This window comes from Budorcas taxicolor, chromosome 5, assembly GCF_023091745.1.
Source record: "Budorcas taxicolor isolate Tak-1 chromosome 5, Takin1.1, whole genome shotgun sequence".
Classification (NCBI taxonomy): domain Eukaryota; kingdom Metazoa; phylum Chordata; class Mammalia; order Artiodactyla; family Bovidae; genus Budorcas; species Budorcas taxicolor.
Window position 1 is genome coordinate 114,822,441 of NC_068914.1, and position 26,522 is coordinate 114,848,962.

The 26,522-nt window shown below is 41.8% G+C and overlaps 1 protein-coding gene across 1 annotated transcript; it reads right to left on the reverse strand.

Moving 5' to 3' along the window:
- Positions 1-880: 880 nt before the first annotated feature.
- Positions 881-25,068, reverse strand: PRDM4 (PR/SET domain 4). Its single transcript, XM_052639914.1, has 12 exons — positions 24,953-25,068; positions 24,506-24,772; positions 19,898-20,031; positions 18,127-18,312; positions 15,747-16,541; positions 10,755-10,904; positions 9,679-9,797; positions 8,672-8,757; positions 7,627-7,754; positions 6,596-6,910; positions 5,311-5,479; positions 881-2,501 (listed from the first exon to the last, which is right to left on the reverse strand). Exons 2-12 carry the CDS (start codon positions 24,514-24,516, stop codon positions 2,189-2,191), a joined length of 2,406 nt encoding a protein of 801 aa, XP_052495874.1. The 5' UTR covers positions 24,517-24,772; positions 24,953-25,068; the 3' UTR covers positions 881-2,188.
- Positions 25,069-26,522: the final 1,454 nt, after the last annotated feature.

The following is a 26,522-nucleotide window of genomic DNA, read 5'->3' on the forward strand; positions in this document are numbered from 1 at the left end:
TAAAACTATTTTTCAGAAATCCTCTCCTGTTTTTGTTTGCTTTGACCTATCTTTGGCTTCTCTGGTTGCCCAGACGGTAAAGAATCCACCTGCAATGGAGACCTAGGTTCAGTTCCTGGCTCCAGAAGATCCCCTGGAGGAGGGAATGGATACCAACTCCAGTATTCTTGCCTGAAGAGGTCCATGGACAGAGGAACCTAGCAAGCTACCATCAATGGGGTCACAAAGAGTCAGACATGACTGAACAACTAACACTTTTAACTATCTTGGGAAGCATTCCAATCAGCATCTGGAGATGATGAAGTTTAACTCAGCAGGAGTCAGAGTTAAAGAGAGAAAGGGCACTTGGAGCTCCGGCACCAGTGGCTTCCCGGGGACAGGAGTGGCTGCCGCTAGGACGCCCTTCCCAGCTTGAGAAGCTGAACGTGGCGTTGCCTCAGCCCCACCAGAGCTCCCGAACGGCGGCTCATGACTTCATGTTGACAGCCACCTCTAATCAACACCACCTGACCCACTCCCTCAGCTGCAGATCTGTACTTCTCCATGGAGGCAGCAAAGAAGAGGCACCACCTTACGAAGGAAGAGGGCAGGGACAAGAGCTGGAGACGCAGGAAGCACGACTTGTCTAAGCACTGTACTGCACAAGCATTCTAAAATTTAATTTCAAAGCTAAGGTACTTAGGAAATACTTTCTCCAACTTCTGACCTTAGAAAAACTCAAGCTGGACCTCATTTTCCTGTAAAAGCTTCAATCCTCTCCTTCCACAAAATGAGATTACAAGAGGTATTGTGTTTTTTAAAAAGTTTTTATTTTAATCCTTCCTAGAGGAATATAGATTTGAATGAAATACATTCATTCCATAAATACATTAGCAGCAAAACCTTCTCACCAGAGTCCTCTCCACCCCAGCCCAGAGGTTGTGCCTTAGAGCAGGAGAGCATGTTCCATCAACCGTCAAATCCAGGATGTGTTTGCTTCTTGCTGAAAGTAGGCTATACATGAGGAAAACCAGATGACAGATCAGATGGGTAGGTGAATTAAGTTGGAACCCTGAAAATACATCCACGTGGTGACCATTTGACCTTCTGCACTTTCCAAATCCTTTGGAATCCACAGTGTTTTAACTGATGAGGTCCTTCACCACAGACAACTGGGAGCGCCTAACCTTGCAAATGCACAAACATGTCTTCTCATTCTGAGTTGGCAACATTTTAATGGTGTCTTGATCCTTTTTTCAGAGAATAAGCCAGAGAGAAAGGATCATTCTCTCCTTCTTTCCATGGGCCAAGGTACCTCTCCGTCAGTTGGTCCACATGTCCTTGCTATCAGGAGACAACGCAGCAGGCATTACTTGGCTTGTTAGACCTCCAGATACTCTTTGTCCGGGTGCTGGAGGCTTCACTGGAGACAGAAACGTGTCGAAACCTTCAAAGATCTCTAAGGAACAGTGATCAGGTCTCTCAGCCCAGCTTCCATCAGAGCACATGACAGAAGCACTCTGGACAGTGGCCCGGGCACCTCTCCTTTTCTCTCCACCAGTGCCTGCTGCCTGGCTGCTCCTTCCTCACCTGCTCTCTAGGTACCTGTGAAATTCCGGGAAGCAAGATCTACCCTAAACTCCCCAGCAGCCAGGAGAGATGAAGGAAGTGGTGCTTTAGATCTGTGAGCCGCGGTCAGAGTAACAAGCTTACACTGTTACGTTCCAATCCATTCTGGGATGAGTTTAAGTCACAAGTCTGCATAAAACATAACACCAGAACCACAATCAGGATGACTGTGACACAGGGACCAAGTCAATGGTTGCTTACCAAATCAATGAGCTGGGAGAAAAACAAAATAATGAAAGAATTTAAAATAAATCTGATTTGTTGGGCAGAGGGCAGCTCTGACTCAGGTATAAATGTTATCACCCAGATTATCATGTAAATAAAGAATAGATCTCAAAAGCTGACACCTGCCTCCCCATACACCACTTAAAAAGAGGTCACGTGCTCTATTCTCAATCTTTTAAAAGTGTTTTCATTAGGATACTCTCCTATAAGTGCTTTATCCATTCCCATTTAGTCTGTTTTGACTGTTGGCTGGAAGGAATCAAACTATTTTATATAAAAACCACTGTAGTGGATAACTGGTTATATGTTTTTCCCTTTTGCATTTTCCATCCGGAATAGTCAGCTTCTTTCTCTTCTATTTATGTGCAGAGAGAGAGTCATCTGCTGAATACACAGCACTGCCGATGCGACAGTCCTCTGTCCCCACCGAGTCCGCCAGCTCTTCCTCCTCCGAGTCATCTTCCTCCTCCTCCTCCTGTGCGGATGAGCTGGAGGTGGGCCCTTTGCAGGTTTTTAGGTGTCGGGTGAGATGATATTTGGTTAGATAAGCCTTTGTACATTTTTCACAGACATAATCCCGTTTTCCTTCATGTGAATTGAGATGTTTCTTTAAGTGATTTGTCCTCAAGAACAGCTTGTCACACTTGGGACACTTGATCTGGCGTTCTCTAAGAGGATCACAAGGAAAAAACAAAATAAAACATTTGATTTGGGGTTACAACTGAGGCACACACTTACTCTTCACAACCTCAAGACCTTTGTCTGAGAAACTCTACCCAACTAGAATCAAACTTCTCTATAGGAGATGCATCATATAGAACAGTCATAAGACATGTGTGCAGTTTAAACAGCACAGACTGATTCTGCCTGTTTTAGAATTCTAGGTAAACGGGATTGTACTGAATGTATCTCTTTTGTGTTTTTGCTTCTTTTTGAAACCCTATCACGTTGCTTCCATGGAAGCAACTTACAGGAGGCTACTTACAAATATACCACAGCTTGGTTGTGGCACTGGCTCTGTTGTTAATGGGTACTCTGGTGGTTTTGTTTTTTACCACCACAGGCAAGACTGCTATGTGAACATTTCTACACTGGTATGTGGGTCTGTTCCTCTAGGGCATATACTCAGGAGAGGCACAGGTGGATCCAAGGATATGTACACCTTCAATTTTACCACGATGATGCTAAGCTGTTTTCCAATGCTGTTGCATCAATATACAGGTCCATCCACAGCCATTTCAGAGCTCCTGTTGCCCAAAACATTCTTACTAACCAGAAGACTCAAATTTGAAAATGTTTGCCAACTGACCAACATAATGGTATCTAACTATAGTGTTAACAGTAGCCCCTACAAGTATCCAATTCAAGATGTCAGCAGCATCAAGGCTGGAGTAATAACCCTGGCCCAGACATCTTAGAGCTGACAAGAAACCTGGGGATCATACAGAGTACGAATTTTTTAACTTTTTTTTGAGCATCTGAATCCTGTGTCTTAATGAAAATCCAACATGTTAACAGATAAAATGGGGCACTCAACCCTGACTGAACCTTAGACCCATCTGGCGAGCTTTTTAAAAATACCAAGGCCAGGGCTCTGCCCTGATCAGCTAAATCAGAATCCCTGGAGGTGGGGCCTTGGCACCAATCACTGTTTCTCACATTTCCCAAGTGACTATCATGAGCAGTGTTAGGGGCTGAATACCTAAGCTGGTATGCTGATGCTTCCGCTCATAATGGAGGTGGGGACCTACGGTTTAGATGAGGTTATGAGGATGGGACCCCCATGACGGGGTTATGTCCTCAGAAGAAGAGAAAGAGATCAGAGCTTGTTCACTCACTCCTCCACCTGAGCACATAACAAGAAGGCAGCCAGGAGGAAGACCCTCATCAGAACCCAACCATGCTGGCACCCTGGTCTCAACTTTCAGATTCCAGAAGTTTAAGAATATAAATTTCTTTTGTTTAAGCCACCACTCAGTCTACGGTATTTTGATGTGGCAGCTCAAGCTAATATAGGCAGCTAGATTAAATGACCCCAGCAACTTGCTCTTTCAGTTCCAACTATGTAAAACTATACATAAAATTTGATAATTAGTGTATCTAATTTCCAAAATTTCATACTAATAATGAACCCACTTAATGAAAACTTTGTTTTAAAAGGTCATTCTGAGAGTCGTGAATGTAGATCCAGACTCCTTTGGTATTTTAGTGTTTCAGGTTGCACTGTGATTACAAATCAGATAAAAGAGCAGATATGAAAACAAAATATTTATCTAAAACCCATGATAAGAATAAAGGTTCCATTTTTGATGTATTTCTAAGTAAAATTCAAGCTAATGTGCTCTCCCTCTTCTAACACTTGCTGACAGCAAAGGACTGCAGAACCTGCTCTTCTATGTGTCACTGGAACTGACACAAGCTGGACAATTAATTACAGCTGGATTCATGCAATAAATTCCTAACGGGCGGTCCAATATTTGGCCTTCTCCTCCTTCCACCCCCTTGTCCTGCTGCCAGAGTGGTCTCTATAAAACAGACATCTCACCATGACATTCTTTCCCTTAAAATCTTTAAATGCTTGTGCAAGAATGTGAATACATTTAACATCACTGAACTACACACTTAAAAAGGGTTAAGACAGAAAAATTTATGTGTTATATGCCATAATGAAAATACACACATGCACACACGCGCACAAAGCAGAGTAGCTCCTGGTACATGGGGAGGAAAAATGCCCCTATGACTCTCCATTACTCCCAGAATGAAATTTAATTTTGAACTGGATAAAAGGTTCTTTATTGTTTGGCTGCTGCCTCCCTCTATTGCTCTCACATACATGGGATGCTCTCACTATAGAGAACCACTCTTATTTCACAGTGCTTTTAACATTCATGTTTCTACATACCCCATTTCGTCTGTCTAGAAGACTATTCCCTGAATAATATACCTTAATACTTAGCTCCAACTACCAGGAGGCTTTCTCAGGATACTCGCAGACTGGGTGAGGTAGCCCTCTTCTATAGTCTTTCAGGATCCTACACTTACTCTAACATCTGCAACACAGCATGGCAATTACTTACTCTTCTGTTTCTTTTAATGGCCTCTGAGCTTTTTAAATCCAAGGACCATTCTCATCTTTGTATTTTCACCACTTAGCAAATTGCTGGACTTCAAGAAGGTACTTAAAAAATTCATTAATCAAATGAAATTATGTTTCAAAAATATAAAAGAAAAAAAGAAATAAAGAGACTAGAAGTGAAAATGAGAAAACAAAGCAAGCACGTAAACTCTTTCAGGATAAACCAGAACGTTAGCTTTGTGACCTATGTGGTCGGAACACAGTCTGAGTTGTCAGAGAACACAGGCTGTGTGGAACACAGGAGACAGCTACAGGTGCCACGGCGGGAGACAGACGTGAGCCGGCACACACAAGCCCCCGTTCATTGCCCGAGCAGCGGTCAGCTACAGGTCACTCACTGTGTGTGGATGAGCACGTGCTGCTTGAGGTCCTGCCTCCGCATGAACAACTTGTCACAGTAGTCACACTTGAGGTTCTTCTCCCCAGTGTGGATGACCATGTGGGATTCCAGGTGAGCCTTCTGGGTGAAAGACTTGTCACACAAAGTACACCTGTAGTTCTTCTGACCTGCATATTAACCCGAATGGTCACACTGTGAATCAGAGTGCCAAGAACACACTCAGCATGAAGAGACACATTGTACAGGTATGTGGCAGGTGGGAATAAAACAGAATTGACTGGTAACTAGAACCTCACATTCTAGGACTGTCAACCTACAGCCACTCAGAACCACTGATTTATATGCTGCAACTAAAGCTAGTGAAGCTAACAAACCTGACCTATGACTGCTTACCTACACACACACTCTTTACTGTTTACAGCTAACACATGATACAAGTTCTGGGGGAAAAAAAATCACTTATAACCCTAGTGCCTAACTTAATTCAATCATTAAAAAAAAAAACTCAAGAATTCTAGTACTTGTCCATAAGCAAACATATTTTTACAACCTAAATTTTAGTTTTCTTTTTTAAATAAAATACATGTCTTCATAAACCAGGGATGAAATAAAGTCTTTTTAAGAATGCAGAAAAAAAGTTACTCTAAGTCAGGGGTTAGAAACTTTTTCTTATAAGCCATTCCTAATCTTAAGGTCTGTGGGCCACACACACTCTGCTGGAACTACTCAGTCTTAATGCAAAAGCATAAGGAAGAATTTTACCTTCAAAGCTTTGGAGAAAATGACCCAACTAAGAAAACCAAACTAAACCCATTATTGTTATAGTGCATATGATAAAAACTTACGTCTAAGAGAAAGGGTTTGGTGTGCATGGAGTTTAGAAAATAGAAACTCAATAAATTCTGGTGGTGTTCAACAAACAATATTCAAAGGACAGAAACTGGCTCTGGCTAGTGACAGGGGTGACCTCTAATAGTACGCTCTAGCTGTTTCTGAAGAATTACCTTCAGGTCCAAACACACAGATGAACTCCCTGATTATTAACTGCATTTTCCCAGTCACCTTCAAACTATGACTAGGCCACCTGGAAGATGGAGCAACTTAGTAATATTCTCTGAGGAGGCAGTTATTCCACACAATTCATGACCCAATGAAGTCCTCCTGTCAGCCAGCCGATTCTCTAACATCTGATCTCAACCCTATTTGCAAGACTTGTCTTGCTGCCACGCCCTTAGCAATTTCTAATTTTTCAAAATCCCACTTCATGGTCAAGGACAGCTTACCTGTGTGTATCTTGAGGTGGGTCCGCAGGTTGCTGGGATCACTGAAAGCCTTGCTACAAAAATCGCACTTGTGGGGCTTCATACCCATATGACCCATAAAGTGGACGTGAAGTTTGGAAGGAGAGATAAAAGCCTGGGGGCACATGGAGCACTTCCACTTCCTCTCTTTGCTATGGCTCGGCCCGTGGCTGCTGCTGTGGCCATGGCTAGGAAGATGGTTATGGATGTGGCTGCTCAGGTGGGCTTTGAACTCAGTATAGGAACTGCACTCCTTGCCACAGTTACAGAGATGCACATCTGGGTGTTCAGGAACTCCTTAAAAATAAAATTACTCAATGTACTTACTTCAATTTTAAAACTCAAATTTTAAAACTTAGTGGTTGTTGCTTCTAATTTTCCCTTCTATCAAAATTTCCAGCTTGCCCACTACCTGTATAATTAAACAAATCTTGTTCAATGCTCTAGTCCTAGCAACTCAAATAGTGTGTCAGGCACACAGGGAAAACCTGGTAAATACTAAACTATAAGGCATCTTCCTAGGCAAAAACTGAAGATTTTGTTACACACAAAATCTTAATGTGTGTGCATGGCAGAAGTTTTACTACAGTGGAAAAGGACAGAGAATGCTTCTGACACAGACATCAGAAAGGGGACGGAGTGTCATCACTTGTCATTATGACACAGTGCAAAGAAAGAGACTATGAAGGTTAAATCAACTCACAGCATTGTCCTTTATGAACTTAAAACTGTAATGGTTCGAAAAGAAACTCAGGAACTTCAAATTCCCCAAATCAAAGTCCTAACACAAAGGTCATGCTGCCTGGCTGGTATGGCTGCCTGGTTCTTCAGCATATGAAGAACTTCACAGATCTTAACACTTCTATCGTAAGGTTAATATTCTGCTTTTACATACACAAAGGTATGTGATTTGCTTCTGCTTACACATAAAGCATTACCAAAACTATACTACTGATCCTTGGTATTTTTACTGTGTTAGATTCATGACAAACAAGTCTTATATATAAACTTACCAATCTGCTGAGCATAATCCCGACTGTAATAAAAAAGCAGTTCATTTTCAGGAGGGATATCTTGGGAGGTACAGAAGTAGATTTTTCCATCATGGGGATAAGCCACCAAATTCTGTTCTTCCCGATTCCTAGGTTAGCACATTTAACAAATCAAGCATATTCATTTTATCTTATTATTTATTTACTTAAAAATTTGGGGGGGGGGCCACACTGCAACACTTGTGGAATCTCAGTTCCCCATCCAGGGAACGCCCAGCAAGCATATTAATTTTGAAATATATACTAAACACATCATATCCCTATAGTGAAATCTTATATGAAAACTTAGATGTACTATTTCTCTGGGTCATTTCTAATTACCTATACTACCTGTTAGGGTTAACTTGTTTATCACCTCATTGCTCTTTATAGTCAGAAACATTCTAGTCTACTGCTAGAAGAAAAGTAAGTAAAATGAAGCCTTAAAACACTATGACAAAGAAATAGACAGAATTAACACAGCAGCCTAAGGGGTTGATTGCGTGTGTGCATGCTAAGTCACTTCAGTTGTGTCCAACTCTGTGCGGCCCTACAGACAGTAGCCCTCCAGGCTCCTCTGTCCATGGGGATTCTCCAGGCAAGAATACTGGAGGGGGTTATCATGCCCTCCTCCAGGGGATCTTTCTGATCCAGGGATCAAACCGGCATCTCTTATGTCACCTGTACTGCCAGGTGAGTTCTTTACCACTAGCACCACCTGGGAAGCCCAAGGGGTTGACCAATAGCCAATATAAAGAAAAGGAACCTACTTGCAAATTCAATATAACTGTATCATTTTTTATTGCACTGGTAAATTGAACAAACTGCTCATAAAACAGGGATAATTTCTTATATTTTAATTTATAATCACCATTAGTCAACAACTACTGGGGTGAAGAAAATGAAAAGCCTTAGGCTTTAAGCTATGTTCAGATATCACCGTCACTGGATTCTTCAATTCATTCCTATTTTATTCAAAGTTTCCTACTGAAAAATATCCGAATCATAACTATTTCTTGCATCTCACCTGGCTTTGCGCACAAACATCATCCAATTACATTCATTTTCGTCAGTTGTAATGATGCAGAATTCTAGGACACCATTGTGGTATATCTGCCAACAGAAGGCAAACATATACATCAAATGAACTGACAAGTTCTAGCAATAATCTCATTTACTTTGCAGTAGGTACCAGCTTTCCTAGTCAGTGTGAAAATACATGGTTGTCTTCTCATATGTTTGTCATTTCACCAGTCACCCTATTTCCAACAATAAAGACCACTAGAGGTCTACAGTTAGTGCTCAGTATACAGAATCATGTTGCTCTTGATTAGTCACATTTTGGCTTGACTGGAAAAGACATAAAATACTGTAGTTGTCTTCATTACCCACCACACAAACGGACATTAAGGTCAGAGAACCACCTCTTATTTTTTTCTCCAGTGAACCTAGCATTCCTGTGTTCTCGTCTGGACAACACAACTAAAGTTCCCAATGCCAGCGGCACTTCACCTCTCCAACTATCACAAGACCCATTTCCACCTTAATCCAGTGTCAACAAGCATCATCCCCAATCTACTAAGATTCTATATAAACATGTTATAGGAACAGGTGTGCATATCAGAAACTTAAATTTTCAGCCCCTTTTATTAGAAAACTAGAGAAATAATCTTAGCTTCCAAGTCTAGAATTGTTTCCCAAGCTAAATATTTGAGGAATGCTTTAGCTGATTACAAAATAAGACTTTCAACATATAAACAAAGTCCAAAGCCTGAGCTGCCACAAGTAACAAAAATGAGTAGTCACTGGGTTATTAACAAAATGGAGACTAAAATAGTTTATCTTCTATATTCAATATCTGACATTTTGCTATGTATTATAATTTGGCTACCAAGAACAGAAAGTAGTATTTAATGACTGATGGATGAATGGCACTGTATGAATCTTGGCTAAGTTTGACTTTTACATCACTTTTAACTACTTCATTACTATAAAAGCATCCAAAAGTCACAGAAAATTTTCAGAAACACTGACCTTCCAGATATGATTAACCGCCTTGTCTGTCCATTCTGCTACTTCCATGGAGTGACTCTGCTGGCCAATGAGAGGCCCAAAGCAAGTCCGAACAGGGATGGTTTCTCCAGTCCACACACCTATCAGTGGAAGGACACCAACTACACAATCAATGATTTAAACATCTAATAGGATAGGGAAGACAGTAGCTTAACTCATGCAAAGTATTCTAGCACTCCTGAAAGGTAGGTATGTCTTATGGGTTCTATTCTATAAATAAGGAAAAAGTAATGAACAGATTAGACTGGGCTCAGAAGAAATATGCAGAGTAAGAAGCAGTATCAAATTCCTGAACCAATGTTTATACACAAGGAACCATGTCCGTCCAAGTTGATACCTAAAAAGGACTAGACAACATCACTCTATTATAAAAAAGTAAAGCAATTACTACAAAATAAATCAAACTTCTAAGATCATTTGTGCTTAAAGCACTGCTCTTTATTATCTAAGTGGTTTAATGCTTTCAACTGACTGATGCCTAAGCTACACCTGAAAGAACAATGAGTCTAGTATCGTATTTTCAAAGAATGGCACAAAGATTCAGGTACCACGTTACATTCCAGTATGGATAAGCATACTGTGGCAGTCTATATTTCTTACTCTCTTTTCCTAAGGAGTATTAAGCAATTTATAAACATCTGATAGAAAGTATTTTTGGTGATAAAAAGTTATAAATGGTAAATTTTCCAGGTTTTATAAAAGAAACTAAGTTTCAAGGAGTGATTTGTCATGATAATTGACAGTGGATGATACAGCTGCAAATAAAAGCCAAGTCTTCAAAGATTCGGCCTTTGAGGAGGATTCTCTCCTCTATTCAATCCTGATCCTAAGAAAGGGGAACTTTTCCAATAACGTGTTCAACTTGACTTAGTGCTATCACCACTGGACAAGTATTCCATAAAAGGAGAAATATTCAGCCATAAACTGACTTTTGGATCAAGCAAGTAATCTCTAAATTATACACATCCACTTTTACAACTCTACCCTACAAAGGAAGAAGAGACTCTGATCAAGTTTTATGGTTCCCAGGGTCTTACCAACGTCTGCTCCCACCATTGACTGGCGGAGAACAAGCTGCTTTGGGAGAGAAAGCCTGGCTCTGCTCTCTATTGGAGTGTCAGGAACAAAAGTCACCGGTCCGTGATCCGGGCAGTCTGAGGGATAGGCTCGGTCACAGAGAGTGCACCCTGCAGATGACAAACGTGATACATAAATGGGGCCAGCTCCAGCAGAGAGATCAATCACCACCTGCTTTATTTAAATGTGAATTATCAAAACGTAACCAGTATGACGCAAGGGTCTAGGAGAAATGCTCTGATCAAAGGGCCACTTTATTACACTTACAAGTATACCCACTCATATCCTTCTTCAGCAAGATTTGATTTTTTTTTGAATACAACTGGACAAGTTTCCTATTCAGTGCATAGGAAAAACACTGATCAAAAAAATAACACTGCATTACTTCAAGAATCAAGTGTGTTATTTCTTACATCAAGTGGCTAAGTAATTCCTTCAAATATGATGTTCTGAAGTCGAAAAGATTCAGAGTCTCAAATTCTAAGAGGAAACTGAGCTGAAACGCTATTGGTGATGCAGTGCCAACACAGCACAACAGAGCGAGAGACGCTTACACCACCGCTCGCTCCTGCCTCACTGTTAACAAACTGGCTGACCCCGTTTGGATGACAGGTTCTTAAGACAATATGCAGTCTGCTCTTTAGGACAGCAGGTAGGATCATACTCTTGCAGATGTATTTGCTTAACATTCTTAATTTCTTATTGTTCATATGGTCTTTCTTTTTGTATTGTCAAAAAAAAAAAAGTTGACTTCATACACTGTTCTATGCTTATTGTAACTTCACGTTTACAAGCTCAGGAGTGTCCTCCTTCTCCACAAATCTTTTGCTCTTTTACTTTCCTTTCTCCTTGATAAGGAGTAGTATTCATGACCCTATTTAGTCGATGACTGTTCAAATTTTCCAAATTCATTCACAAAATAGCTGTAATACATAGAACCACAGTCTTCTAGGTGCCTTTATTCCCCTAAACAACCTATTAGAAATTACCACTTAAATGGCGTAAAATATCAGTTAAAGTTTTCATATTTAGCCAAAGTAGCAATAATACATTACTTCTTCAGGTACTACTTGATTTAAAATTCTTTAAAATCAGACTAGAGATCCCCTATACTCTATGAGGACTTAATTCTCTGATGCTCCTAATTATAAACCATGTTAACTCCTCAAACAAAGGAGATTCAGATTTCATAGGGCAAAAAGGGTCATAGGCTTCCTTCAAAAAGAATACCAAAGGTGAATAAGTACACGTAAGATGCTGAACATCATTAGTTATTATGAAAATGCAAATTAAAACAATGAGATGCCATTTCATACCTACTATGATGGTTATGACCAACCTAGATAGCATATTCAAAAGCAGAGACATTACTTTGCCAACAAAGGTCCGTCTAGTCAAGGATATGGTTTTTCCTGTGGTCATGTATGGATGTGAGAGTTGGACTGTGAAGAAAGCTGAGCACTGAAGAATTGATGCTTTTGAACAGTGGTGTTGGAGAAGACTCTTGAGAGTCCCTTGGACTGCAAGGAGATCCAACCAGTCCATTCTAAAGGAGGTCAGTCTTGGGTGTTATTTGGAAGGACTGATGCTAAAGCTGAAACTCCAGTACTTTGGCCACCTCATGCGAAGAGTTGACTCATTGGAAAAGACTCTGATGCTGGGAGGGATTGGGGGCAGGAGGAGAAGAGGACGACAGAGGATGAGATGGCTGGATGGCATCACCGACTCGATGGACGTGAGTTCGAGTGAACTCCAGGAGATGGTGATGGACAGGGAGGCCTGGCGTGGTGCAAATCATGGGGTTGCAAGGAGTTGGGACATGACTAAGTGACTGAACTGAACTGATGATGGCTATAAATATATATTTTTTTTACAAATAAAATTCAATTATTACTAGGAAAAAAAAGGAAATCTTGGCAAAGATGTAGAGAAACTAGAACCTTCATACACTGATGCTGGGAATATAAAATGGTGCAGCCACTTTCGAAAACAGTCTGGTGATTCCTCAAAAAGAGGAATTTCATTCCCTTATATATCCAAGAATTAAAAACATACGTTCATTCAAAAACTTGTACGTGAATGTTCATATAATAGTCAAAAAGGAAAAACAACAAAATGTTCATGAAAAATAAATGGATGAACAAAATGTGGTATATCCATACAATGGAATATTATTCTGATACATGCTATATAACATGGATAAGCCATCACAACATTATGCTAAGGGAAAGAAGCCAGGCACAGCCATATATGTTAGGATTCCATTTATATGACATGTCTAGACTAAGCGAATCCATAGGTAAAGCAGTTTAGTGGTTACCTGAGAATGAGGAGCAGGGGTGAGAGTAACTGCTAACAAGGTTTCTTTATGAAGTAACAAAAATTTTTGAATTAGATAGTAGTGATTGTTGTCACTACAACCTTGTCATTATACTAAAAACCACTGAAGTGTACACTTTTAAAATGTGTATGTGAATTACATTTCTTCTGAAAAACACTCAGAAGCAAGAGGTTCCACTTGCCCACTTGAAAAAGGATCAACAGGAGACTTCCCTGGCAGTCCAGTGGTTAAGACGCCAGGTTTTGACTGCAGGGGGCCCAGGTTTGATCCCTGGTCAGGGAACAAGGATCCCACATGACGCTAGATGTAGCACCCTTCCCGCAAAAGGATAAACAGACTGGCTTAAGCCACCTCTTACCTTCTCCTCAATTAATGACCATACATTAATTACAATCCTAAATTATTTTAAAATTATAAATCTGAGACTTTAAAGGGTTAACATGAAAGGTCTCCCCACTGCTTGGCTTCAGTAGCACCAGAAGCCTCCTCCAACTTTTCTGACCATCCTGTTCAACTTACTTTAGAAGCTCTTTCCCTGCCACTGTACCTTAGCATCCCTAGCCTTGTCATTCCACACACTTAACTAGGACAGGATTTCGCCTCACTTCCATGGCTATGATTAACACCTTAATGCTGAGGATTCCTGAATATTTCCAAATAGATCTCTGAGCTCCAGATTAAAGTTCTCACTCGACATCTCTAGGTATCACTGGACACTGAAATCAACATGTCTAACACTGGACTCACCTACACTCATCAAAAACAAAACAAGGGACTTCCCTGGTGGCCTGGAGGATAGGAATCTGCCTACCAGTGCAGGGGACAAAGGTTTGATCCCTGATCCGGCAAGATTCCACATGCCTCGGAGCAACTAAGTCCATGGGCCCCATGCTCTAGGACCCGTGCTCCACAACAAGAGAAGCCACAGTGAGTAGCCCACACACTGCAACCAAGAGTAGCCTTCACTGGCCACAACTAGAGAATGACCTCACAAAGCAAGGAAGACCAAGCGCAGCCAAAAAAAGAAAAACAAAACCACCCCACCTCCATCATTCATTATCCTAAGGAATGGTCACTATCCACCTAGTTTCCCAGCCAGAAACCAGTAATTTCTCCTTAAACCTTCTCTCCTCCAACTTCACCCAATCAACAAGATCTATTGAGTTTTCTGTTAATATTTTCTACTTTTTCCATCATTCTCTATTCTAGACTGGAATACCATGACCTTGCATTTAAACTGTGGCATCGCCATCTTTACCTCTCTGCCACTAACAAGCCTGCTACCTTCACACCGCGGCAGAACCCCTATCCCAACCCTCCCTCCTCAAAATCCGTCTGCTCTTTGAAGACCCTCTGTGTTCTGGCTCCTACTTCTCTCATCATATGCCCTCTCCCCACCTGTTTTTTTTCCTGAAGCGGGGAGGGTTGTATTTTTTTGGTTGTACTGCACCACATGTAGGATTCTAGCCCCGTGAAATTGGAGAAGGAAATGGCAACCCACTCCAGTGTTCTTGCCTGGAGAATCCCAGGGACGGGGGAGCCTGGAGGGCTGCCATCTCTGGAGTCGCATGGAGTTGGACACGACTGAAGCGACTTAGCAGAACAGGGATCAAACTTGTGCCCCCTGCAGTGGAAGCTCAGAGTCCCAGCCACTGGACCACCAGGGAAGTCCCTCCCCACCCGTGTTATGCTTCGGCAATTCTGAACCACTCATGATTCTTTCAGACTACAGCTGCCAGTTCCCACGGGTGACACTGTTCCTCCTGATTCTCCACTTTGGACATGTCTGCTCTTCAGGTCTGTGTTAACACATGCGTAGTCTTCCCTGCGCTTTCCAGAGTCTGGTGAGACGCTCCCAGCTCAGGCTCCTTTAGCACCATACACTTAATCCCATCCTTGCACTCAGTACACCATAACACAATAGCCTGTTCACTAGCCCGTGCCTCCCTTCGCACTGTAGGTTCCTTCAAGCCTCTTGCAGATTATTTCGTATGCTGCATCTAGTACAGAGGCTGGTGCTTACTAGCACTCAACATTTACTGCATGACTGAAGGGGTAGTGACACCAACAACTCGACTATTTTTATATTGCTTTCGTTACTGCTGCCCCATAAAAAGACTTTTACATGCCAAACTATGGCAATTTATATGCATTCTGAGTGAAAAAACCCCCAAAATTTCACTTGTATTATCATTTTTCCACAGGGATGAAAAATTACACATGATCTAATAAATTTGTCTTATGTAGAAAAAGCGCATGGCAGGTCACACAGAACACCTTTCTAAAATTTACTTATATAATTAACTCTGTGAAATCTTGGCAAATATCTTAAGTATTACTAGGCTAAGCTTATCTGTAAAATACAGAAATGACTGTTTCCTTACTTCAGGAAGATGCTTTAAGAACCAACAGAATGTCTATATATCACTTGGCTTATTTGAGAAAAAGGCACCACGTTAACACACAGGACAATACATAGGCAAATAAAAGTTTCAAAGTCTATTTACTTTCTATACTCCCTTAATTAATACCTGACTTTGCGACTAAACCTATTAAGGATGATGACCCTTTCTATCAATATCTCCAAAAGAAAAAGGCTAAGCACACTCACAAATTGTAAACAAGGTTGCCATATTTTCCTTGTTTGAATTGGAGTCTTCCATTTGCAGTGAAGGTGGTACAAAAGAAAGACTGTCTGAAGAAACATCTACATGACCTGTCCCCATAGCAACCTCCTGGGTGATGGAGGAGACAGCCACAGGTTCTAGGCTTAGGCCAACTTCATGGAGGGAAACAGACTCTAGGGAGGCGAGGTTGTGTGAGGTAGAGAGTGCCACGCTTACAGAGTTGGTGCTCATGGCCACGGTGTGGATGGAGTCACTGAGGGCACTGTCAGACATCCCGTTGACCCGACTTGCAATGTGGTCTGTCTCCATGACCACAGGGAGCTCCAGGCCGTTCCCATGAATGGGTATCACACCACCATGTCCTACAGTTTCTGCTGCAAGGTTGTTGCTCACAGAGTCCACAGACAGAGGTTCATGACTTCTGGAGCCATTTGGGATTTGGGTATGCTCGCCTGCAACACCATCCATCGTCAGCTCTTCTGCCATTCCATCTGTAGAGATTGGGCTGGTGACCCTAGAGACGTTCTCCATGGTGATTGTTGTGTCCAAGGACACCTCATGAGCATCAGTGGGATGAAGACTTTGGGCACCATGTGTGTTCACAGAGCGAGAGTCTATTGAAACAATGCCTGGCTCTAATCCAACATTTCCATTGGACTGATAGGGATCTAGTGCTGAAGGGTTATTGGCAATAGATAATGCTGTATTACCATCAACATTTATGGAGTTAGGGTGAATATACTGAGGAGGTGGTCTGTCAGCTAAATAAGACAAAATGCCTGGGAAAAAGGAAAAGATGAGATATCAGAACATTTCAGTATATTAAGAATTCCAAATGCTAAAAGCTATTTTACTTACAAATGCAACTAAAGTAAAATAAGCTCCTATCTATTTCTTTGGTTTGATATATACTTTATAAATAGCAACATAATACACCATAATTCAGTTTTGTGAAACTCAGAAATCATAAAAATTAATGTTCCTTTGAAGTCACTAGAAATTAATCATTTCTGCCTTTAATAATATATCATGGTTGGAATTCCTGAGTCCCAAGATGCTGAAATTTGCTCTATAAGAGTTGAAAGGTCAAATCATTTAAAAGCAGATATTCCATGTGAAAAATAAAATTTAATTAAATATAACTAAATTTTTATTAAACTATCAAGAAACATTAGGGTCTATTCAAAATAAATCACAATTATACTTGCTTTATTAAAACAGAAAAAATACTTTAATATTCCTGTTAATGAGTATGTGGTGAAATGGTACATGCTCCATCTCCAGTAGAAGCCAAAATTTCTAAAATGTCTTTGCAAAGTATTGAGTATATATAATAAAAAGCTCAAAAATATTCATACCCTCTTGCATAAGAAACTCCACTTACGGTAAACTGCCCTAAATGCATTTTGTAAATAATATACCTAAAGATATTTACAAAACAGTAATAAACAAACTGGTAAAAAGTGTCCATCAATAAATACTGATATAATAAACCATGGAATAAAGTATCAGTAGAATATAATGTGTCATTAAAAAGGATAATTATGAAAACCATGTAGCAGCTGGGGAAAATAACTATGTAAAAAGAGAGGAAAACATTAAGTGAAAAAAAGGGTATATAATTGTATTGCAAGTACTACAGTTTTCATTATGGAAAACAGTAAAAACCCCTATACAAAAATAAAAGGTAGGATGGAAGTACACCATAAAGATGGATGATGGGACTATGAATAATTCCCCTCCCTCTTTATTTGCTAAATTTTCTGAAATGAGTATATAATATTTTAGAATAAAAATTCAGTAAACTTTATAATAAACAATGACACTATAGCAGGACATGTGGTTGGTAGGAAATTACAATTGGAGAATTATAAAAACTGAACCAATTATAAAAACTGAACCTAGAAGAGACAAGGGAAAATTTGTTTATGTGCCATTAAGAAATTAACCTTTGTCAAACTGCTATATTAATAATGCTATCTAAGAGGAGAAGTACATAAATACAATTTTTTCCCCCCACATAAATTAATATTTAACAGTGACAAAGAGAAAAAAGCATCATTCAAGTCTTTGAAAACTGAAGTTAACAGTCTGCTGCTACAAGGACTTCCCAGATAGTCCTGTGGCTAAGACCCCACACTCCCAATGCAGGGGGGCCTGGGTTGGATCCCTGGTCAGGGAACTAATTCCACATGCTGCAGCTAAGATTTTGCACACCGCACCTGAAGATCCCACATGTCCTGACAAAGACTGAAGATCCCAAGTGCCACAACTAAGACCCAGGGCATCTAAATAAATAACTAAAAACAAAAAAGGGTCGGATGTATTATTTCTTGTAAATTTCCAAATAACTGTAACACTTACCAGGTAAAATGGTTCTGAAGTAACTGCTCTCAAGGTGGGGGTAAGGTGGTGGAGGTAGGGTGTAGTTTCTTTCAGGTAACCCACACATCACCCCTCGATCCCCAATACCCATTGGGAGCATCAGAGACAAAGCAGAAGGTAGAGAGCTCAGGGAGGGACCCAGGTTTGGAATCGCCACTGGCAGGCCTACAAAAAAATTGTTTTCCTCAATTAAAAGTAAGTACTTTAAAATTCTGTGATCACTGGCTAAAGGAAGGTTTTTGCAACAGGCAAAAATCTCACCCAGTAGCCCTTTACATCCCCAGATAGACAGTACTGGCAGACATCCACAGACAAGCCCTAAATTTAGTCCACAAGTCAGTTTTAAAATGCCAACTTGATCGTTCAGTTATCTGTATTGCTCTTGGGTACCAAAACATTTAACTACAATTTAAAACCTAATTTAAATACAATTTAAGAAAACAAATTATTTAGACATAAAAAGAATGGGAAGAAAAATAGACCAAATTTCAAAGAAATAAACTTCAGAGTGGTCTCTAAGTAGTGACAGTACAGATTTTTTAAAAATATTTTTTATTATACTTTCCATTTTATATGGTGAGAATGTATCACTTTTAAAAATTTTATAGATATGCTTCTACTTGGGGAAAAAACCTAAAGTTAGATGTAAAACTGTACATGTATATCGTGATATGATCTTTCACATATACGCTACACTTCATGATTTTTAATTTACACACGATATCCAGCTTGGACTACATCTGTCCACACAATGCTGAAGTGACTCTGTGGCTTCCTATCATAATGAACTCACCGACTCGGGCAGTGCAGATTTGCACTATTTTTGCCAGTGGAAGTATTTTTAAACAGGTTTTTCCTCCTTAATAAGAGTGTCTACTAAATGAAATACCTAAGAAATAAACAAATGAGTTAAGAACTAATAAATTTTTAAAAAATTTCTTTTGTGGACACTAAAAGGAATGTGAAGAGACCCTAATTTAGACGAATCTTATTTAACTGCTACCTTTTAGTAAGCAGGTAATTCTCTAGAGAGAACTATTTAAACTTGCAGATTTAAAATACTCTTAAGCATTAAGTCTTATTTTGATAAACAGAGTCCAATACATTACAATGTCAGAGACCCGCAAGAATCACTAGCTTACTGCTGTAAGACTCAAGAGCTTGCTTCTTTTCTATTTCAAGAGAAAGAAAAATTCAACTAGGTAGATAAAAAGGTTTTAAACGTACAGTGATGGGGGAAAGTGAGCTCTCCCTACACTGTTATTCTGTCCGAGTACTGAGGCTCAGGGGGAGTTCCATGTAGGCGCTCCCTCTCTGAGACCTCTTCTTTGACCATAATTCTAGGTCTGGCGCATTCGTGGCTTGTGCCACTTTCAGGTATGATAGAGAACAAAGCTGAATTTCTCATGTGTTCTAGGAAGAGTTAGTACAGTAATTCTTTCCTAATAACCCAGGGACAGAATGTTAAGGGCAAGAATAGATGAATGGGTAATCCTAGATAAAAACGCCAAGTCAACTACAGCTCTAGACAAAAGGGCACTAACTCAAGAACAGTACAACCAGGAAAACCTGTTAACCCTATCCCACCCACTAGAACTTCAGTACTCTACAAAAATTGCTACCACAGGTGAAACTGCCATTGACCTGCTGGGCTACTCCCATCCACTGTGAAAGGGGCTCTGACCCGTTCCATTTAGAAGGGTTAATGCAATGAAGTGTTGGAATTCAGTCCCTCTCTCTTACCACTCACCTGGAGCAGGGATGGGACTGTGAGTGGGTGAGGCAGCCAACCCCAGGTGACTCCCTGAGCCTGGCAAGGCATTGCTCACAGAAGATGAAGTCAGCTGCTCCATCCCCACAGGACTCAAGTTCATTTCATTCATCCTAAGAAAGATCAGACACAACCAGTTATGCAAAAATTGCTTCAGTGACTCTGTTTAAGGTACTGAAGAACCTAAAACGATGGTGCAGAGATGCAATTTGATCAACTACAACTTCATTTCTATGCACACAGCTCTCCGATATTCCTTCACTGAAAGGGAAATCCGGATTCAGAGATGTTAATTTGGCTGTCGTATAGCAGAAACAGGATTTAACTTAGGTGTGCCTTGTTCCAAATATTAAGCATGCTATTTAAAGCAAAGTTTGCAATCCTTAAAGTACACTGGCAACAAGGCGTTTTTGTGTTTTTAATTCACCTGTTTTTCTTTCACAGTATCTAGTTTCTCCAACTGGTTATTACTTGAAACCAGGACTTGTTTTAACTTACTCAAAGAATTATTAACTCTTTTCACCAGAAGTTAAAAGTGATACTAGGTCTGAATTAGACTGCAAACAGTGTGAAGAAGCACCATATCTTCTCCATGGATCAGCATTTTATTAAAACTCTGTATAGATACCTTAGTAATTAATCAATAATCTTAGTAAAATCCTCCGCATAACAAGGTTCATTACGTAAGCTAGATACTTTATAAAAACATTACTTCATATTACCTCACTAATTCTTTAAAATAAGGGAATCGAGGAAATTGAGGCTCAAAGAGGCCTTATCATACACCCCAAATCACAGAGCAATTAAATAGAAGAACACAGATCATGCTGCAAAACACTGTCAAAAAGCTTTTCAATACATCAAACTTTTTAAAATCTACAGGCCATTTTCAGCAAGCTGAAGAATCGGAGGACTGCCTTTTCTATGCAATCCATCTTGCACTGCCATGAGCAGTAACATTAGAGTAACAGGAACACTGAATAAGACCCTACTGGAGGTTATCAGTATTAGTTCCTATGTTGGAATTTAAAGACTGTAAAAAAAAAAAAAAAGAATTTAGAGACTGCCATATCATAAACAATTTCAAGAGGCCAGCCAACAGGTTATCCAAAGAAGGTCACCAGGAACCTCCAATCCTACTGAATATCACAGTGATGCAAGGTCTTATGTGTGTGCCTAAGTACATGGGAGAAGTGAAGAACAGGAAGGGGACAAATGGATCTACACACTCCTTAGCGGTGAAAACAAAATTTAACAGGTTTTTAATCTGAAAAATGGCTACATCAGCTATGAATCAACATGAAAATAATAATAACTAACACTGATTACTCCCTTACTATAGGTGTTAGACACCGGGCTAAGTGTTATCATGTAATGATCTCACCTAATCCTTATAACTGGGCTTCCCTTGGTGGCTCAGTGGTGAGTAATCCACCTAGCAATGTAGGAGACCGGGGTTCTATCCCTGGATCGGGAAGATCCCCTGGAGAAGGAAATGGCAAGCCACTCCAGTCAGTATTCTGTTTGGGAAATCCCATGTACAGAGGAGGCTGGCAGGCTATAGTCCATGGGGTTTCAAAAGAGTTGGACAGGACTGAGGGACTAAAACAGTAACAACAATCCTTATAACTACTGTGGGTAGGTATTATTCTTAATCCATTTTAGAGATGAGGAAACTGAGACTCAGACCAAGAAACTTGACCCAAAATTACATTAACTAGTAAGTGGCAGATTTAACTCCAGATCTGCCTAATTTACAGAAGTCACAGAATTGGCATTTAAATCCAGGTTCACCTAATTTAAGAGAGCCAACCTCTTAACTAAGATAATTACAATAAAAGAACTGGTTTGCCTTTGACAGTCAGTTCCAACACTCAGGATCTGTGTGTTTACACAGTGGAGTATGCTTAATGTCTGACATAAACCTGCTGCTGCTGCTAAGTCACATCAGTCGTGTCCGAATCTGTGCGACCCCATAGACGGCAGCCTACCAGGCTCCTCCGTCCCTGGGATTCTCCAGGCAAGAACACTGGAGTGGGTGGCCCTTTCCTTCTCCAATGCATGAAAGTGAAAAGTGAAAGTGAAGTCACTCAGTCGTGTCTGACTCTTCTCCACCCCATGGACTGTAGCCCACCAGGCTCTTCCATCCATGGGATTCTCCAGGCAAGAGTACTGGAGTAGGGTGCCATCGCCTTCTCCAGACATAAACCTATCCCTGCATTATTCCATATTTACAGACTTCAACCTTACCCCAGGCCAGGTATCTCACAAACCTAAGCTCCCAGACATTAATTAAGTGTACAAAGCTAACTGAGGACAGTACCCTGTACAGAGTAGGCACTCTGATTTGGATGAAGCAATGCAAACTCATTCTTACTACAAAGACAACTAGAATCTCATGAGCAAACGAGGTGCTCCTTATTAAGGATGGCACATTAATAAGTTATTTAATTATGCTATACAAGGAAGATCCCACATGCTGCTGGGCAACTGAACCTATCTGTCTCAACTACTGAGCCCGCACACTTTATAGCCCGTGCTCCGCAGCAAGAGCAGCTCCAGCAATGAGAAGCCCGTGCACCACAACCAGAGTAGCTCCCGCTCACTGCAACTAGAGAAAGCCCGCATGCAGCAACCAAGACCCAGCACAGGAAGGAAGGGGAAGGAAAGGAATGTAGGAATTCCCTGGTGGTCCAAAGGTTGGGGCTCTGTGCTTCTACTGCAGGGGCCATGGGTTTGATTCCTGGTGAGAACCAAGATTCTGCATGCCACAAGGAGAGGCAAAAAAAATTCAAAAAATAAAAATAAAAGAAGTGGCTTGACAGAAAACAACAAAATTCTGTAAAGCAATTATCCTTCAATTAAAAAAATAATTTAAAAAAAGTGCAGAACTCTGTACAGCCTAAAGACACCATAGCTATCATAAATTTGAAAGTTTCTGGGTTTGGAGTGGTTTAAAACAGACTTCTCCTGTAACTTTTTATAGCTACAAACATTAAAACTTTACAATTGGTAGAGCAAGAATGACCTATAAAAAAACGATTACAGTAATTCTTTGAAGTACAATTAAAAGCTTCCCTGGTGGCTTTCAAGGTAAAGAGTCTGCCTGGAATGCGGGAGACCCGAGTTCGATCCCTGGGTCGGGAAGATCCCCTGGAGAGAGAGACGGCAACTGACTCCAGCATTCTTGCCTTGAAAATCCCATGAACGGAGTTGCCTGGCAGGCTACAATCCACGTAGTCGCAAAGAGTTGGACACAACTGAGCAACTTTAACATACATACAATTAAAAGTCTGTAGCTTCAAACTCTATACTGAAAATTCCTGAGTATTAATCTATACACATAATCTCAAGATAAAAATCAAAATGGTGTTTCTAGGCTGACTCTTAGACCTTCTCAAACCAGTTCAAACCAGAGTTAATGTGAGGCTCAGCAGATTTCTGCTTTGTTGTGAGTCACCAAAATGTGATGATCTCAGCAGCCATAAACCAAAGGTAACTAGTATCCCACAGAGAGAAAGCAGATGAAAGGAATTTACAATAGGATCCTCCTAAGACACTCTCATTCCAATGTGCAATTCTATCCTAGCTACTTTTCTTATATGGGATTCTAGGAAGCAACGCTGGGAGAAGGGCCAGAATCAAGATACTGTACTAAGCTCGAAATTCTTCCCTACGTATATTCGTTGTAGAATCATTCCCTTCATCTTCTCTAGTTTACATGACCTATGTATGACCCATGGGGCTTCCCTGGTGGGTCAGACAGTAAAGAATCTATTGCCTCCAATACAGGAGACCTGGTTTCAATCACTGGGTCGGGAAGATCCCCTGGAGAAGGAAATGGCTACCCGCTCCAGTATTCTTGTCTAGAGAATTCCATTGACAGAGGAGCCTGGCGGGCTACAGTCCATGGGGTTGCAAAGAGTCCGACACAACTGAGCACACACACAAATATGAACCATCCGCTGATCTTATTAACTTTTTGTTAGAATGACATGTAAGAACCTAACTGAAATGCAGCCACTTTGCAAATGCAATGGACAATTTTCAGTAATTTGGGTGAATTTTTAAAATCTTCCTTATCCTCAACAGCCTATGAAAGAGCCCTTAAAGAACAGTCAAATGTAACTCTATGGCACATTTCTATGCTGTAGGGTATAGTACTTTCGACATTAACATGAAGGCTTAAGAATTAAGAACTTAATTTCTCTCCATTACCAGCCAAGCCAGATGGTAACCAGCAAAATTCAAGGTGAAACATGGTGATGAGCTAAAAATACACCTCGAAACTCAGATTCAAATATTAACTAAAGGCGCAAATAACTCAAAGGCAAGGATAAAGATGCACAAGCCAACAATCAACGTGTGGCTATTCGGAACAACTACTCACATGCGGCGCAAATCAAGCCTAATCAGAGTATATTCAACCCAATACTGGTTCGACTTCCTGTTCCCTTTCGGACAAATCTATTTGCAAATCTCACCTGTAACCTGCCCAACGGCACCAAAAACAAAGGCATTCTGAAGTCTTATTTGCTACATGTTTTCCAAACACGTCACCAGCGCTCGGCCCACTAAGCTACTCACCTGTGATGCATCTGCTGGGGGCCAAGGGTCAGAGAAAAGTGCACACGGGTGGCGGGGAACCGGCATCAGGGTTTGCGTTCCAAGGTCACGTGCTATCGCATCTTGCTTACAACCGCTGCACAAACGCGGCCACTTGTCCCCGGGGCCGCCCGGGCCCGCCCAACTTCTCCCGAGGGTCGGCGGCCGCGCACCCTGCCGCGAGATGGGGCATGCCAGGGGACACCCGGGGCCTTTCCTTCAGAAGCTTCGGGAGGGGGGCTGCCCGACCTGAGGGAGAGGACAAGGGCGGTCACCCAAACGTGGGGAGGATGCAGCCCCCGTCCTCCGCCGCCGGAGAGCCTGGGCCTGCGGACACCGCCTCCCAAGGGCGGCCAAGTCGCCCGCCCGCCGGCCTGGGGCTCGCAGGCCGCCCTCGCCCCGCCCCGGCCGGGCCCGCGCGCAGCCCACCTGCCGGCCGCGCGGGGGGACGCGCGCGCCTGCCCCGCCGCTTTGTTCCTCATCCGGGCAGAGCTCGCCTCGGGGCCCTCCCCGCCCGCACGACCCCCGCGCCCCGGGGGCCGCTCGCCTAACGTTTCCCGCCCGACCCGACCCGGCCCGGCCCAGCTCGCGGTCTCCGCAGGGCCGCACCCTCCAAGCCGCGTTTCCGGCTCCTCAGCCACTCTCGGCGCCCGCCGCTCCGCCCCTCGTGCGTGCGCCCCTCCCCGCCACGGCCCGCAAGCGGCGCCCGCGCGCTCACTCCTCCTCCCCTGGCCCATCCCCCCACCCCCGCGCTTGCGCGCGGTGGGGACCCTGGCCGGAGGGGGCGGGCCGTGAGAGGCTCGGCCTGGAGCGCCGCGTCTCAGTCCGGCCCGGTCGAATCGATCGCCGAGCAATCGACCCCGTTGCTAAGCAACCAGGCCTGGCCTGAGCCCTGGGAACCGATTCTGAGTCGCAAAAATCCCGCAGACTTTGGGTTTCGGTCTTCATGGCATCCTTCAGTTAGGAAAGCGTCGGTTCACGCAAGCCTACAAGATTTGAAATAAGGGACTTAACCAGCTTTGTTGGCGGTGTTGTCCAGGAGGAATTGGGATTGTATCCAAAATATTTGTCACCACAAGTTACACCTGAAGGTCTCTCAATTTCCCTGCTTGAAGTCATAAAGGGTGGTTTTGGGGATTTTTGTACAGATTACCTTTCCATTCGCTCTTTGCCATTCTTTCCCTACTGCAAGCCAGGCATTATGCTAAACCCTAGGGATACTGAGATAGCTTTAAAGGAAAATGGTCCCAGATTCGCAAGGATTGGATATTGTCTATAACACACTACCTGGTAGCCTCCTTTCACCAGAGGAATAAAAGAGACCCAGGAATTCCTCCTTTCATTCAGAAGACACTTATTGAATTACATCTCAAACGTACATTTCAACAGCTTGCAGTGTAGTGGGAACTGGTGAGCTTTGAAAATTCAGTCTCATGTGAAAACAGAGGCATATACAGTTTTTGTAGGAGAGCCCAGAGAGGAGTCAACTAACATTAATATTTCCCTTCCTTCTCAGAAGTTGAGAGAACTAATCACTGAACATTTGGCAGGTCACATTGGTTCCGCTCTCTTGTTGAGGACAAATAGAAACCTAAATCAAGAGAGTCTTCATATCACAAGAGAGACACACTTTTCCCTAAAATGTCACATCAAACCTGGGGCCTAGGGAATGATGATGTCTTATAAAAGCTAGATAGTTTCATTCTGGCTTTCCATTCAGCCTATTCTCTTGGAATATTTAATTTCAGAAGTGTATGTAAACATACGCTGAAGCTGAAGCTCCAATACTTTGGCCATCTGATGCCAACAGCTGACTCATTGAAAAAGACCCTGATACTGGGAAAGATGGAAGGCAGGAGAAGTGAGCAACAGAGGATGAGCTGGTTGGATGGCATCACCAACTTGATGGACATGAGTTTGGGCAAACTCTGGGAGATGGTGAAGGACAGGGAAGACTGGCATGCTGCAGTCCATGGGGTAGTGAAGAGTCCGACATGAT